This window comes from Melanotaenia boesemani, chromosome 6 (genome assembly GCF_017639745.1).
Source record: "Melanotaenia boesemani isolate fMelBoe1 chromosome 6, fMelBoe1.pri, whole genome shotgun sequence".
Lineage (NCBI taxonomy): Eukaryota > Metazoa > Chordata > Actinopteri > Atheriniformes > Melanotaeniidae > Melanotaenia > Melanotaenia boesemani.
The window spans coordinates 24,611,016-24,627,613 of NC_055687.1; the positions used below are offsets into that span (position 1 = coordinate 24,611,016).

Genomic DNA, 16,598 nt, shown 5'->3' on the forward strand with positions numbered 1-16,598 from the left:
TGTGCATCTGTATGAGTTTTGACAAGGAGAAATGTCGGTTCTTCTTGTTCCAGACAGAAAACGTCTCTTCGTTTTAATAAACCCGCTCCCTCCTGATTACATCAGACGTACCGCTGCAGCAGGGAAGGGAGACATGGACGCCATGTTTCTGTCATCAAAACCAGCAGCCAGCAAAACAAAAATAAAAATAACGGCGCGATTAACACGTTAACGTGCCCAGCACCAATATATATATATATATACATATATACATATATGTGTATATATATATATATATATGACTTGTCAATCAACTACATGTTCCTGTCATCGGTAGAAGAAAGTTTAGCATACAGTATCTGGAAACTTCTCTTAGTCTTCTTTGAGCAACCTTGTCTAAAAATCAAACACCTTTGTATATGAAACATTTTAAATTTTGGTAATTGTTACCCTAACATTTACCTTAGAGTTTCTTCTAACTTCCATCAGTCCATTTTTATGGAAAGTTTTTTTTTCCACTTTTTAAATGTCACTTTCAATTACAGTACTTTTTAACATTTTGGAGCATTACCCCTTTGACTCTGCACAAAAAGTCAGTAGGAACTTGCTTTATCAGTGCCATGTATGCGTCGTTGACAATATTTTGAACTTTCTGTGGTGCTTGATGAAAGGAGCATCAAAGCCCACATAGAAGCCATGTCCACCATTCATTTGATTTAGGTAAAGCTTTTACATCCTGCCTCTGTCAGGTGTCTTGATGTTCATCATATCGGCACAGGTCACAACAGTTGGATGAAATGATGAATCACACACTGCTGCTATGTCAGTGAAGGTTGGATTAAATTGAAATGAAGTGCAAAGGGACAGTCCATTTAACGCCTGACCAGACAGTAAAAAGTCCGAAGTCTTTGCACCGCTGCCTCCTCCAAGCCTTTATATGCACGTGTGTGTGGGTGTGTGAGTGTGGATGGATTTGCAGTGTCTGTGCTCTTATTACTCCTAGCTCAGACTAATGAAATGTGTATGTGTGTGTTCTCATTACCCTTCTCCAAGGCTAATGACGTATGTGTGTGCCAGCATGTGTAAGTGTGTGTGTTAAATTGAACTGCAGTTCTGCTCTACTGTGTTCTGGCTGTTTCATTAAATGATAAAGTTTACTGATGGCTCCACTGGGATCATTATTTACTTGGCTCTCCGTTCATCTCACAGCAACCACCTCGATCTTTACAAATGGCCTGCTGCATGGACAGATAGCGATTACTTTGCACTGCAGGTTGAAAAACAAGTGGCTTGTTATTCACCTAATAGAGCTCCAGCGTGTTTAATCACACCCACATAGACTTATATTCAGCATCAGATGTTTATATTAAATAATATCTTCCTAAAGAAACACAGAACTTTGTTTATTCTTGTAGGTCAGGCATGTCAAACTGGTCCAGCAAAGGGCCGTGTGGCTGCAGGTTTTTGTTCCAGCCAGCCAAGAGCACACAGTTTGACCAATCAGCTGTCTGAAGACTGAGATCAGTTGATTGAATCAGTCAAATCTGGTGTGCTGCTGCTTGGTTGGAACAAAAACCTGCAGCCACACGGCCCTTTGCTGGACCAGTTTGACATATGTGTTGTAGGTACTAAATAGCTATTGAAACATAATGAATGTAGGGAAATGACAATATATGTGATGATGGGACTGACTATCACGGCTCAGGGCATTTAATATAAGTTTGCCTACTCGTGTTTTTTTTTTTTTTTTTTTTTTTTTTTTTTTTTCTCCTTATTTCTAAGTGAGAAAGTAACTTCAAAGTCATCCATTTAATTCTACAAGCTAGACCAAGGGAAAGTTCAGATTTTAAGAAAGAATGGGAAAAAGAGACAGGCTGATTAAGTCTTTCTGACAGTTTGACAGCTCCTGCAGGCCAACCGAAGCCCTCACCTTTCTCACTCTGTCACTCCTGCACTTTCAAACATGCCACACTTATCTTTTACATCATGTGTCTCTTTCAGTCTATGAATAACTTATCAGCAAAATGCAAGAAAACAACTCTCATCTTGACTCGCATGCCAAGTGAATTGATTTTTATCATTTGCTCCCACTGCAGTTCCCACATCTGATGCAATTAGGCTGTTAGGTCATGGTCGCCTCCACTTTACACATTCAAAGTAATTTTACAGTCATTGAAGTTTAAATCAGGTTCACAATAAAAAAACAGTGTTTCCTTGTACAGCTTTAATAAGTCTAAAACACTTCTGTTATCTATTCTCTCACTAGACATCTCTTTAACCGGTAATGACAGTCCCATACTTCATCCTAGATGGTGGCAGTAAGTGAGGAAAGTGAGTGATAACCAACCAGACCACTTTTTCTCTCTGTCCTTCTCTATAAATTGAGCTGCTACATGACAGTGCCATTACCCACTGCTGCCACTGCTAAATCAGACACTTAGGAGTCTGAGTGATTACCTCCACTCCTTGCAAGTGTCCTTATTCTTATCTGTTTTTTTTTTTAGGATCTCTCTCTTATATCTTTCAAGAAACAGTCACATTGTGTTATTAATAATGTAAATGTACATAAAATGCTGACATTGAGAGGTTTGGTTAGTGAGCATCATAATAAAATGTGTTAACTGTAGTATAACCTTGGTAAATTAATAAAAAGAAAAAATACTATTCAAAGAACAAGCAATGCAAGCGCAAATTATGACAAACCAGGGCTTGAAATGTAGAACAAAAAGCAATTAACTGTTTGCTTTTTCAGTTTTACAACTCTCCAGTCCTGCTGCTGCTCCTTGGACACGTCATTAGTGAAGAACCTGGGGTCATACGCTCTCGCCCAGGTGACCCAGACAGCGGTGATCAGTCCCCACCTTGTGTCCAAGTGGCGTGTTGTTCCATGGACCCCCCCCCCCACGGAGCCACAGCCATTTTGAAGCCCTCTCTGCGGCCTCTAGAGTGTTCTTGATGGCTCTCCTAGATTGCAGTCCTTTAATTCCAAGGAGTTTGATTGTTTGCAGTAGTGAATGTCCAGCAAAGCCTTGGCACCTGACCTGGAACGGCTCACAGCAGGCTGTCCAGCCATTACTCCCACACTCTGTAATGAGCTCAGCATATTTAGCCCACTTACGTTCATTGACCTCATCCATTTGGTCCTCCCAGGGCGCAGTCAGTTCTAGAAGAACCACTTGCTTAGTAGACTGATGTTAATACCATGTCTGGGCGGAGAGACGTAAATGTGACGCCGATTGGGAACTTAAGGTGTTTTCCAATTTCAAGTTGAAGCTTCCAGTCCTGAGTGGTGGCCATGGATCCTGAAGGATACTGAAGCATTTTAGATAAAAGTTTACATTTATAATTATTTATATATTAATTTTGTATGTGTGTTCTAAAATTAAAAATAGAATTATGAACCTGTAAATAAGAATAATGGTTTCTCTTTATGGAGAAAGTGGGACAAACAAAACAAATGGAAAAACAAATAGTATTAAATACTGAAGTGGCCATATGGCTCTTATGAGAATTTTAAAAGCATGGCAGATATAAATTTCCTCAGATTAGAACAGCTAATGTTGAATCTGAACTTAATTTTCATACAATATGCCTGAATTTCCTAATACTCAAACTTCAGTCCCAGCTGAATTTCTCAATCTCAGTCCAGCTGCTCCCTTACACACAATTACACATTATAGTGATGCTGCCAGATAACACTTATTTGATTTTATTTAGCTCTTCAGGTTCCCTCAAACCAGTATCTTTCCCAACTTTTTACATTTTTTATGATATCACTTCTGTTCAAAGCAAATCTCTTCGCATTTGTATTTCTCTGCCTTCTCGTTGCCACGACTCTTTCCTTTCACTGTCGGACTCCTACACCACAGCAGCCCGAGCAAGCCGCAGATTATCATTTCAGAGAGCGCGCATACGGCACACACACTGCCACACAGATGGATTGCATGGTCTCTATCTGACACATGAATACTGCAGGTAAATATTTACTTTCCCAGATTGTTTTTCTTTCATTTTTTTCTTCCATCCTTCCTCACAATACTTTCCTCTCTGTACCTCCGGTTGTCATTTTCTTCCTCTGTCCCAGTGGTCTCACCTTCATCTTATCACTGGGGTTCTTAGATGCATCTGTTGTGCAAACATGCTTGCATACACATGCATATATATTTAATAAGACCAACACACATGTATGGAAAGTGCTAGAGCCTTGGTAAGAAAGAGTTGATAACTAATCCATAGAGCCAGCTAGGGTGCTGAATGTCTCCATATCTGGAGATTTAATTAAAAGGATTTAGACTTTTATGATTGCACTCTTAGAATTTATTATGAGCTTATCAGCTAACTGCTAGCTGCTTCCTCTCCTTTTTACATGTCTTAATAGAGGGATGACAAATTTAGGTGAAACTCCAAAACCTTTAACCTCTGCAGTGATGGTCTGTGGTGTGTGTGACATATTGTTGGCACAGTTCGGGTCGAGTTGTCCTTTCAGAGGGAAGGGTCTCTGCAAATAGATAGAAAGTTATTCTGACCAACTTTATCTTCTGCTGAAAGATCTCTCCTGGTGAAAGTGGCCTCCATCTCTACCACAGTGCCCCCATCCATAAGGGATGGCTGGCCACAGACTGAATTGGTGAGTGTGCAAATTATGTGAACAAGTGTCTTGCACAAGGACAAATTGATTAGTTAGAGATCAAACCACTGGCCTCCCTGTTGTAGAAAAAGGGGCCCTAACACGGTGGGTCACCATGTGGCCTAAATGTGCGGTAAAAACCTGGACTGAAGCGCAAACTTAACGAAACTAGAATCAATTGTAAACATTGAATATCGCAGAATTTGCTCATATTGGGCATGATCTGTTATCAGAGTTTTTCATGGTGCCTGAGCTAAATGAACAAGAGCAGCTAGATGAGATTTTAATGTACTTTTAATGTTAATGTGTGTGATGTCACCTGTACTTACGGGGCTCAAGTCTCCCACAGATGTTCAGCAGTGGCTAAAATGCCAGCAGGAACACTATTGGTCCTAGAAATTTAGAAATTCATTTTAGAAATTCACTACATGGCTTTAAAAAATGAAAAAGCTGCATCTGTTTCTGGTAAAGCTTTCTGCCTCAGCACGTCTACCTCTTATTCTTGTTTTTTTTTTTTTTTTTTTGTGGCAGAAGATACAATCTCTGATATCTTATTCAAATCAATATTAGACATTAACTCTTCCCCTGTGCCTGAACTTGCCTGATAATGTGTCCTCTGATAGATCCTTTTCCCTTTTGTTATCTCCTTTCCACACACCAACATCTCTCATGCTGCTCTTTCAGGGTATTTGGTAAGTTTAGATCCAGATCTTTTCATTTATGGGTTATAAAACATTTTGACTACACATCATTCATCTGCTCAAACAGGACTTTTCAGCAACAGTAGCAGTAAAATTGAAGCTCCACTCTTCTTAAAATTGGAATAAGTGTCATGTCGAAGATTTCTGTACACACGTAATAATAATTTATAAATATGATAAGTGTACAGATGTCTGTATATTTATCATATTTTAAATTTAAAATTTATATTTTAAATTAAAAAAAAAAAAAGCTTATTGTGGAAAAACGACAACTTGCATTGCTGGTAATATCGTGCCCATTACTATATGACAAAAGTTCATTCCAGGTTTGTGAGTAGCCCACGTCTGCATCAGTTTAATTGAAAGAAAACTGAGCTGAAATGTAATTTGTAGTCTTGATTTTTCTCTCTTTCCGTCTCTGTTTCTCACACTCTGCCTTTCAGAGTTGAACAATAACAAGAACATTTCTACTCTCATTTTTAACAAGGAGAGAGTTTCACAGTGGTTCTTATTCATTAGTATCACACATCACACCTCCATCACCCCTAGATCTGGGAGAGACAGAGGTGTCAAAATGGCAGTGTACGTGCCTATTTTTTTTTTTTTTTTCCCTTTTTTTCTTTTAAACTTTCTCAGTCTCTGCCTTTGAAAAAAATCCACAAAAGTCAATTCACACTAGTCTTTCTCCATTCTCCTTTTCAGTGTTCTGGCTCCTTGTGTTATTTTTCAACCCTGGCTTGAAATATACATCTTTTCCTGCAAAAAGTGTCAGTTTTAAGTACTTTTATCAAAAAGAAAAAAGACCCCCTGTCTATAACTCCATCAGACCACTACCAACAAAGGGGCATTGCAAATGAGATGAACTAACGTTGCAGAGGTACATGGTGTACACATAGTCACACACAAAAAAAAACAAAACAACAGCCAGTGGGGAAGCTATAGGCAAGTAGCAATAATTACTGAATATTTAATGAGTTTAGGAAGACTTGTAAGAGAAAGCAATTATTTTTAGCTATCATTAGATCTAATATGCTGCACAAAAAGTCTTAGATGTGTCTTCAGAATTGAACGTACAGTGACTAAATGTTCTATATTATTTAATTTTTTTGTGTTCTCACAACCCATCTTGCTCAGTGACACATTTGATAAATTTTAGAATGTGCTTTAAAACGTCAGCTAAACACTTGAATAATTATTACAAAAGCCTACAGGCAGCTAATAAGCATTTGTTTATCTAATAAGATAAATAACCGCTCATCCTTTGGGGGGTTGTAATGACTGAGGGAATTCCGAGAGTTTAGCTTTACTGGCAGCATAGAAAATAATTCATTTATAAATCTGTTCGACCATTGAGGGATTTTTGTCAAGATTTGTCATTTTACTTTCTTCAGCGTTGTCAGGCGCATCTCAAAGGTCAAGGATGCCTCTGCCTGCAAGCCATTGGTTAATATTAATCACCATGAGCCAATTGGAGCTCATCAATAGGTCAGAGGTTATCATTGGGCTGCAGATGCAGGAAGTTAATGTAATTAAAATCATGCTGTCGATGGCAGTGAGAACATCTTTTTTTGTCTTTGCTGATCTTCTTTTCTGTCCGTTCTCATTTTTAATATTCTTAGATTTGTGTGTTGTATGTCTGTTTACTGATTTTCTTCTGGAGATAGAGGAATATTTGTTCTTGGTGTGTGTTCAGTGCAGTCTTATTTATTAATTTATTTATTTTCTGTTGCACTTCTAAGGTGATTTTTTATTTTTTTTTATCTTAGAGAAAGGAGACAATGAAGATAAAATGAAAGAGCAAATAAACAGAAAGCCAAATTACTGGTGAGCTTTCAGTTACTAATAGCTTCCTGGCTCTTTGTAGCAGAATGGTTGCCATGTAAGCCATTACATTAAGAGGCTCCTGTGTCCCTCCTATTCCACTGCATCAAGAGCTTTCATAGTAAGCTTGTGATCAATGGCTTTGCTTTGTTGAATTGAAAATGATTTCCAATTATTTTCATACTACATATCGTTTCCAGTCTGACTTTAATGAGAAAAAGAATAACTACATCTTCAAAAACAGCTGCCTTGTGAAAAAGAATTTGGACCCCTCTTCTCATAGCAGTACTGTTTCTTACAGAATCCCGTTGCTAATTTAGCACTTTATAGTTATTGACAGTTACTTGAGCTGTCAAGAGATGATGATAAATGTTTGTCGTAAGCTCAATCATTGAAACCTTATGGCAGAATATCCAAAAAACTGTTCATTTCCCATCAGAAGGTCAAGTATGTCCTCCAGAGGAACATTTTCTGACAGATAATGAGTTTGCTTTGAACATTTTTTTTAAACAATCCATCCAGCTGCTGCCAATGCAAACAACACACATGAAAGAAATCAATTTTTTCCTTCCAATACTGCCCCACTGGCAACGATTGATCCTGTGAGCTATCCATCAATAATCTATAGTTGCTGATTTACAGCACAGTTTGGTAATCAGGTTTTGATTGGCTGAATGAGTGTACATAAAAGGCATTAGTCTGATGTAATACTGCTGTGACTCAAGATGTTTGATTGCAAGTATTTTTAAACAACCAGTGAGATTTCAGAAAATGGATCAGGTAGTTGATAGTAAACAAATGCTGGACTTGTTCTTCTGTTTTATTTTGATTTAGAATTTTCTTCTTCATAAGGGTAAAAGCATGCTAACTTCCATGATCTTTTATCTGAATGATGAATGACCTAAGTAAGTTGGAAAAAAAAAACAATAATACATTATGCTACAGCTTACGTGGGTGGTGCTAACTGACTGAACTAATGCAAAACCAGCTGCCATAGATAAGCTTCTCTGTTGTTCATCTTCAAATGATGTTAAATAAACTCATCACGTCAAAGCAAAGTTCCTTATATTATCTAAATTTAGTTGTTAATTATTTCTGTATAATTTTGCAGCCAGGAAATAATCCAAACTTTCTTAAATTACAAAAAATGTTTTTTTCTAATTCTCTTATAGGGTGCCTGGTGTAACGATTGCTACAGATATAATCTGTGGTTTTCCCGGTGAGACAGAGAAGGATTTCCAAGAGACGGTAGAGCTGGTGAAACACTACCGATTTCCCAGTTTATTCATCAACCAGTTTTATCCCAGACCTGGTACACCTGCTGCAAAGATGGAGCAAGTACCAGCACCTGTGGTGAGTGTGGAAAGGGAACTAAGTTAAGTTACTGTTATAATGTGACCATCATACTGTAAGCAGCATGTTTGGCTGTGAAGACTCTCTGGGTTATAACATGAGAAGTTTTAGTTAGCCACCGATATTTAGGCAAATCATTGTACTCATGAGTTCTGACAATAATAGGTTAACAAAACTTATTGTACAAGTCATTAAGCGAGTGGTTTCTCATCTTCTTTCATTTATCTGCTTCATTATATCAGTGAATTAAATTCAAGTTGTGAATCAGTCTGTGTGCAACTGATATTTAGGTTTGTGAACACATATTCAAATAATTACATTTTAATTTTTATTTCTATCACAAAATGAAATAAATCCTAAGATTAAACTATACTATCTAATTTTTAAATGATATATACAGGTTATGGATATTAACACGTTGCCTTTTTATCATGAGAACTACAGATATCCATCTGCTCTATCAGAGCTTAGTGGGTTAATTGGTTGCCGCTCAAATTGTTTTCAGTTTTTTCAGCCTACGGGTTTCAGATGACGCTTTAAAGTTTTTAAGATTTCATCATTTTCTTACCTCTTCTTGCATCTCTACTCCCCCTCTCTCTCTACCACATATTGCCACATCTCTTTCAAGCGAGTTTTCAAATCTTACAAAATATGTTCACCAAGAGGTGTGAAAAGATTGCACTGCAGCACTGAAATTTTCTAGAAATTTTCCAGGTGGTTTGAGCAGGAGAGTGCAAGTGCCTGCAACATTTGGCCTTGACTTATTGCAGAGTTTACCCTGGCAACTCCCAGGTAATAACTCTGCAAAATCACACAGTGAACCCGTGTATGAATAGATCATTTAATTCTCCAGAGTTCACTGAGAGCCAGTCTGTGTGATAATAACAGTTTTACCTTCACACTCTTTTCTGCTTGCTTTATATAGCTTTTCACCTAGAAACATGCATGTGAGCTGTAAGTATCAGCGCAAACATCAATCATAGATAATTTAATGTGCTCGAAAGAATGTGCTGAGTGTGATTTATTGATCAAAAAAGCTCTTACGAAATCTCAGAAATTTATGAGAATCATGTTTAAGAATAAAGAAACAACAATGTAAGCTGCATATTGATGTTATTATTTTAGATTATTTGCGTGTCAATTTTCATTCTTCCACTTGATCCGCTTACTTCAGTCAGATTTGTAGAACTAACAGGTCTGATCTGAAAGATTCATTAAAAATCTGCATATAACAATAACAATTACAAATTAATTTAAACTTATTTAAAGGGTTTATGTTTGAAATTAACCACATGTGCCTTAAATGCTAATAGATTAATTTGTACTGTAAAGCTGCTCAATCTGGAGTACAAGCGTTTTATAGGGAAAGAATCTGATTTTGCATGTGTGAATAGACTGTAAATGCACACAGATATTTACATATATACGTGTCTATTAACAAAACGCAGGTTGTATAATCCTCTTAAATTCCCATCCATGACTTTTGCATTAATTACTAACCTGGACAACCATCCAGAGAGTGTAGGTGTCTGAGGGGTAATATGTGAGAGCCCTTGGGTGTCCCCGTCAGACAGACATCCAGATACATAGAGTGCACATGATAAAGCTCATATGTTTACATAGTACATGTCTTCATGCCTAAAGCATTTATGTGTGTTAAATTATTTTTGCTTCTGCTTGATCAAGTGCAGAAAATCCAGATGTGTTTATGATGTACAATACCTGAACAGGACTACACTGGCATAAGCAACCATACATAAAAGTCTGTCATTAAAAATACTGGGCTCCATAAGCACGGCCCCCGCACAGGCTTGAACAGTAGGCACTAGATATGATGCATCACTTCATCTGCCTCTCTTCTCACTCTGATGCACCATGGAAGAGTGTAAATCCGGACTCATCCGACCACATTACCTTCTTCCATTGCTCCAGAGTCCAAGTTTTATGCTCCCTAACAAACTGAAGCCTTTTTCTCCAGTTAACCTCACTGGTTAGTGGTTTTCTTATGGCTACACAGCTGTTCAGTCCCAATCCCTGGAGTTCCCTTCACATTGTGTGTGGAAATGCTTAAGTGATTGCTGATCACGATCATTCAGGATTTTTTCTTTCTGGTAATGTTTTTGCCAGTTTTTTACCCAATTTTAATAGTTTCCTTAGATGTTTTCTCTTCTTGATGCCAATGGCCGGAATCTTCTTAAACAGCCTGAAATCCTTTCAACAACCACAGGATGTGTCTTTCGGCATGGTTGTTTAAGTAATGAGAAGCTGCTCATTGCATCAGTTGAGGTTAAATAACTTGTCACCAGCTGAAAGATAATCAACCATGCAGTAATTTTCCAACAGGAGGCTCATACCTATTTTCTTAGTTAAATCCAGGTGGTGACTTTTTGGGGGGGCCAGGCAGTGTATTAACAAAGATGACAGACTAAAAACCTTATTGTCTTATTAAGATTTCTTTTTTTCTGTCCATTTTGCAATAATTTGCAATAAATGTATATACTGTATACCATAAAATAATAATATTTTCCACACAGCTTTTTTTTCTTTCTGTAGTTGATAAAGGTTTTTATCAGAACTTAAACATATATATTGTGGTGAAATAAAGTTTGGTTGCAGCCTGTATAGGTCCATAGTGAACTCATTACATGGAGATTCACTTTTCTCCCAATTAATCTTTTCTACTTCTTTCCTGACATCGACATGCTTATTCCTGTTCAACTATACTATCTAAATTCTGCTCCCAAAGAAGTTGAACAATATTATGCAACACATTGTAACAGTTCTCACATCAATAAAGCATTAACCAAGGTACACATGCTGCATGCGTTTGTACATGCATTTTAAAGGTTTTTCTGTGACCTTTTTATTTATGTCATTTAACCTCTTACATATGCTGTACCCTGACGCTCTGTCTGCTTGCATCTGTGCAGAGGTATACACTTTACCTTTCTCTTTACCATCAAAGTGTTGACACTCTCTTTCAAGCAGTGTCTTCATAAGTCATTCTCTTTTTTCCAACCTCCCTTTCCTCTCCTGATTCTCAGAGGAGAAGTGGAGTGTGTCTTAGAGGGATGATTCCCCAGACAACCACACCACTGCTTCCCCTCTTCCCAGTTTTTACTCCCTCTTCTCTTTGTCTCTCCCATCAGTCTCATCTGACTTTTATTGCTACTGTTTGCATGTCAGCACAAATTTGTGCAAGACTTCTGCGTTCCTGCAAGCAACTCTTTGAGTATCAAACTGTGACATATTACCAGATCTTATGGAGACTTGTAATCAGTATTTTTTTAAACGCATAAACTCACCTTAATAGCTAGCTTTATTTTTAAATTACATTGAAGTTCACTAAATCTTTCATCAAGCATTGTTAATTGATGAAATGCATGCTTGACAGAGAGCAGTGAAAGGTGAAAGTGAAAGAAGAAAAAAATCATGCTTTCTGTAACAGTACACCTGCTTCAGTAGGTAAAGTGTACCCAGCTTCACTTCATTTGTCAGAATGCACCTGTTTATCCACACATGCATGGACACACACACGCAGAGAGTGGTGGCAGCTAGGTGACATCTAGCCCATGTAGGGTCAGCCATTAATAAAGTGCACCAGATGGTTTGTCTGGAACACAACTGTGTTGTATAGCCACAGGAGGGATGGATGGGAAACTATATGGAACATGCAGAGAGACCTGAAATGGAGTGAGAAGATAAAGAGTGAGAATAAGAAAAAAAAAACTAGGAGGGAAGATGAGTGGAGAAAATAAGCAAAGAGAAAAAACAAACAAACAAATAGACATGTCTGTAATAGGACACTTGGAGGTGACCTATAACCTTCTACACATTGAAGCTCATGTTAAGAGGTTGTCAGGTTGTTTTGTTTCTGTCACTGCGGGACTCAAATGAGGTGTTTTACTTTGGTATTTTTCCAGCACCCGTGTTAGAAACTGTGAGTTTTAAACTTTTTGCTATTGTTACAAACATACTGTTTTCTAGTTCTTGAAGAATCAATGAAAATGAGAGAAAATGCAAACATTTGTTTTGTGAGAACTAGAATTTCTCTGTTTTCTTTATTCATAAATAAATGATCTGAAAAATACCTGGAAGTTCATGAGTGGAAGCCATGATTTATTTATTTTGGCAATCTTTACACAGAAAGTCCCATTGAGATCACAGACCTCGTTCAAGGGAGTTCTGGCCAAGAAAAGAGCCAGTTAGGTTTTTTTAAATGCTAGGGAAAGGATTGTCAGTATTTACTTAAGTGCAAAATACCAAATGAGTAGGAAATAATGTATGACCATCAGTTATTTATCCATGAAGCAAGACATCATTGTTGGCTACTTTTTACCAATAAATTGTTTTGTGTGTAATTGTTAATGTTCTAATTTTTATTTTAATGTTGGCTTTAAATTAGTTTCATCTCCAGTAAGGTGATACTAGTCACCACAAAGCACATTTGATGAAAGGAATAGAAGCATTTAGCCACTGAATGAAGGAAAAGAAGGCACCTGCTATAAGGTCCAGGTGTTTTGCTGCGTTTGTGGGTCTAACCTATTACCTACTATAATAAATGACATGAAAAAATGCTGGATGTATGGGAGAGTAGGTACAGATGGAAAAAAGGAGACCACAGGGATGGAGGGAGAAAAGGGAACATGCTGGGAATAAAGAAATCTGAGCGTTATTAGCTCAGATCTTCATAATCATCCCCAAGTGACTAGAACTTAGCCTTGATAAATGGACTTGCTGAATGATTGTTTGTTTGTTTGTGTGTGTGTGTGTGTGTGTGTGTGTGTGTGTGTGTGTGTGTGTGTGTGTGTGTGTTTTTTTTAAGGATGTATTGAAATAGAGCAGCAGGAGGGGAAAAACAGGAGAAAAGAAAAAGTGATAGAGTAGGAGATTAGCTGTTCTAGTGGGACAGCATTTTTAATTTCCCTAGGTTGTAATTGGTTCAGAACTCCATTACCCATGAGGCATGAGTGCAGCAGCTGTCAAAGTTAAACAGCTGGCCAGCCACTAGTAGCTCCATCTTCTACCTTCACTATCATTTATCTACGCCTGAACACACAGACACACACAGACTGCTGTTTCCATCCTCTGCATTTGGGACAAAACTCTTTTACACATATCAGGGGAGATAATAACACTTGGTTAGAGGCAATCTAACAGGTATTAAGGTTGAGTTAATGGTTAAGTTGCTGTTTGGGACCTCTTAAGGCCTGCACTTGATTAACGAGCACCTAGTCCACTAAAAATGGAAAAGATAACGCATTGCATCTTAATGATCACAAGTTTTGCATGCCACATTGAAATAATTTCTTTCACCCCTGCGTTACATCAGTGTGCTGTTCATTAAAGAGTTTTAAACTGCTAGCGAGACTGACAGTAACTGGGTGTGCAAACTAAAGAGCTCTACTAGGTATTCACTGATCCCTGAGGGGAATTTTTAATTGATGCTTTAAAGTGGTGATGGTGGTGAACAAAGCATACAGCTAAATTAGCGTTTTTAAAAACATATCTGGAAATACACACATACTGTACACATACATGTGTACAGTGCCTTGCAAAAGAATTCACCCCCCTTGGCTTCTTCCCTTTTTTTCACATTACAACCTCCAGTTTAAATGATTTTACTATTTGAATGTCATTTAATGAAACTTAAACCTAGAGAAGCTGCAGAGTTTCACAGCAGAGGCTGCAGTATATGTCTATACTACAAGCTGTACGTTTTACCTCGGCTTTCTGGAAGAGTGGCCAGAAGAAAGCCATTACATTCACCTAAAATTAAAAAGTCATGTTTATGAGTTTGATAAAGGTATGTGTAAGACTCTCAAAATGTATGAAGGAAGGCAGTTTAATCAGATAAGACAAACACAGATGTTTTCAGCAATCAAGGAAAATGCTGGAAAATACAGGGATATTCTTGAGCAAAACCAGTCTGTAAGCTGGTACAGGCAACTTTCCAGCAGGAAAATAACCCAAAGCATACTACTAAAACAACACTTGAGTGGTTTAAAGGAAAACATATAAACATATAACTCTATAACCTAACTTAATAGTTATGCACACTGATATTTTTGGTGATTTTGCCCCATTTGTTGTTTGCGTCACACAAAACAAATTTATAAAAAATAAAATTCAAAAGTTGTTCTGTAAATTAATTGATACAAACCATCAAACAGTCCATTTTGATTCCAGGTTGTAAGGCAACAAATCTTCATCTTCTCTTTTTTTCACTTTTTGTGTATATTCTTGCTAGTATTAATTAATTCTGAGGCCATATCCCTACTGTGAATACAAACCCATCTTGTTTTCATAGCTCAACAAAAACCTGTGCAGGTTGTTCCTTAAAGCGCTGCTGACTTCTCGGGGGAGATTGTACTCAGCTCAGCAGAACGGGCCTTTGTGGTACAGGCAGGGAACAATATAGACGCTCTTCATTCTTCTACAAGTCAGAGTGAACCACTAAGGTGATCTTGAAGCTCTTATGTTATGATGAAATAGTTAACAAAAATTGGTGTAACAGAAATTTTGCTAAACTTCTGATGCCTGGAGTGAGCCACTCAGATAATGCCTAAGGTTATTCTGCAGTAGAAGTAATATAACATTGAGCTTGTTGAAATCCTTAAAGTCTGAATTGTTTTACCTCGTTTGTTCATAGTCTCGTTTTGAATGTTCTACAACCCTACTTTGATAAATAGAAGAATAAATGAATGATTTAATGAAAGAGTAGTTACTCTTTAAAGATAAGATTTTATAGGTTAATTAGATGAGGTCTAGGTCTTTCTTTCTTTCTTTCTTTCTTTCTTTCTTTCTTTCTTTCTTTCTTTCTTTCTTTCTTTCTTTCCTTCTTTCTTTCCTTCTTTCTTTCCTTCTTTCCTTTCTTTTCTTTCACTGATTTCACCTGAAAAATTTGGTTTGGTCAAGAAAAAAAAAACAACAACTATTTTTCTTCTACAAAAGCACCTTTAATTTGAATAGACTGATGACGACTATTCCTATATCTTAATATTTAATCATTTTAGTTATTGACATTAGGTATATCTTAATTTTCACAAAGCTTTTTGTTTCAGAGTATTTCCTTTTTCAGTTCTATGCAAGTGTTGCTGTTTTGCGTGAAATTTTTGGACGCTGGCTGAATGAACACTTTCCCAGCGTTTGCCGCTATCTAAAGTGTTTCCATATTTGAATCTGTATCTGTATGAATACAAGCATCTACACCCATGTAATGTCAGTTCCCATTAGATGCAGCATCTGTCTCTGGCAACAACAACAGCTGGACATTGTGATAACAGCCATTGTTCATCATCACCACAGTGACAGGTCCACAGACAGTCACATACAGTAGTTTTTGTCACTAGACACCATGCAAGATTAACTTCTCTATCTGACCAACTTACACGCTTATACACATGCACACACACGCAAAATCACACATACACACAATGCAATCCACACTATGTGATGGTTCTTTAAGTAAATGCTGCACTTTTTTGTTTTTTAACAAAAAAAAGGAAGTTTTTGGAAGGAACAAAAAGAACAATGTTGACAAATTGTAAGTTTTAAAAATTAATTTCTTTAATTTCATGCCCTACACAAAAAGGGAAATGAGCTGTTTCCCATGTGGTGCATGCCTGTGTCTGGGTGAGTGGTTACGTCTACAGCCTAGCTGTCTTCTGAAAACTAAAATTAGAATTATATCGGCTATATGCACCGCTGGGCCTGGGAGAATCAAGTTGCCGACAGGACAAGACTTAGTCCTGTCTGGTTTAAGGGTGCAACGTCTATGGTGAGTGGAAGGTGCCACAGTGTCCTCCGAGCTTCACCGTTGTCCAGTCTCACCTCGTCTTAGCCTAGTATGAAGTACAACTTAATCCTATTTGGTAAATTAGACATTTTTCTCATCTACTGCATGCTCAGTTTCCACCTTCAAAGATGAATATGGTTTATATTTCATGTTTTCACCACAAAACGTATCACATAATATTAAAGGCCTCACATTTATACACTATCATGTTGTAACATTATATGGTCCCAATATTTTTTTTTTTTGTTATTTGTGTGACAGCTCTGTGTTTCCATAATAAAGTAAAATAAATAAATCAGGAGTTCATTTTCCCCAGTCA

At 37.4% G+C, this 16,598-nt stretch overlaps 1 protein-coding gene across 1 annotated transcript in view; it reads left to right on the forward strand.

The window, feature by feature from the left end:
• The window catches only part of cdkal1 (CDK5 regulatory subunit associated protein 1-like 1), a 261,140-nt gene that overhangs the window by 171,238 nt on the left and 73,304 nt on the right, over nt 1–16,598 (forward strand). Inside the window, exon 11 of the mRNA XM_041988416.1 lies at nt 8,301–8,481. Coding sequence (XP_041844350.1) covers nt 8,301–8,481 — 181 coding nt within the window. The remainder of the gene's footprint in view (nt 1–8,300; nt 8,482–16,598) is intronic.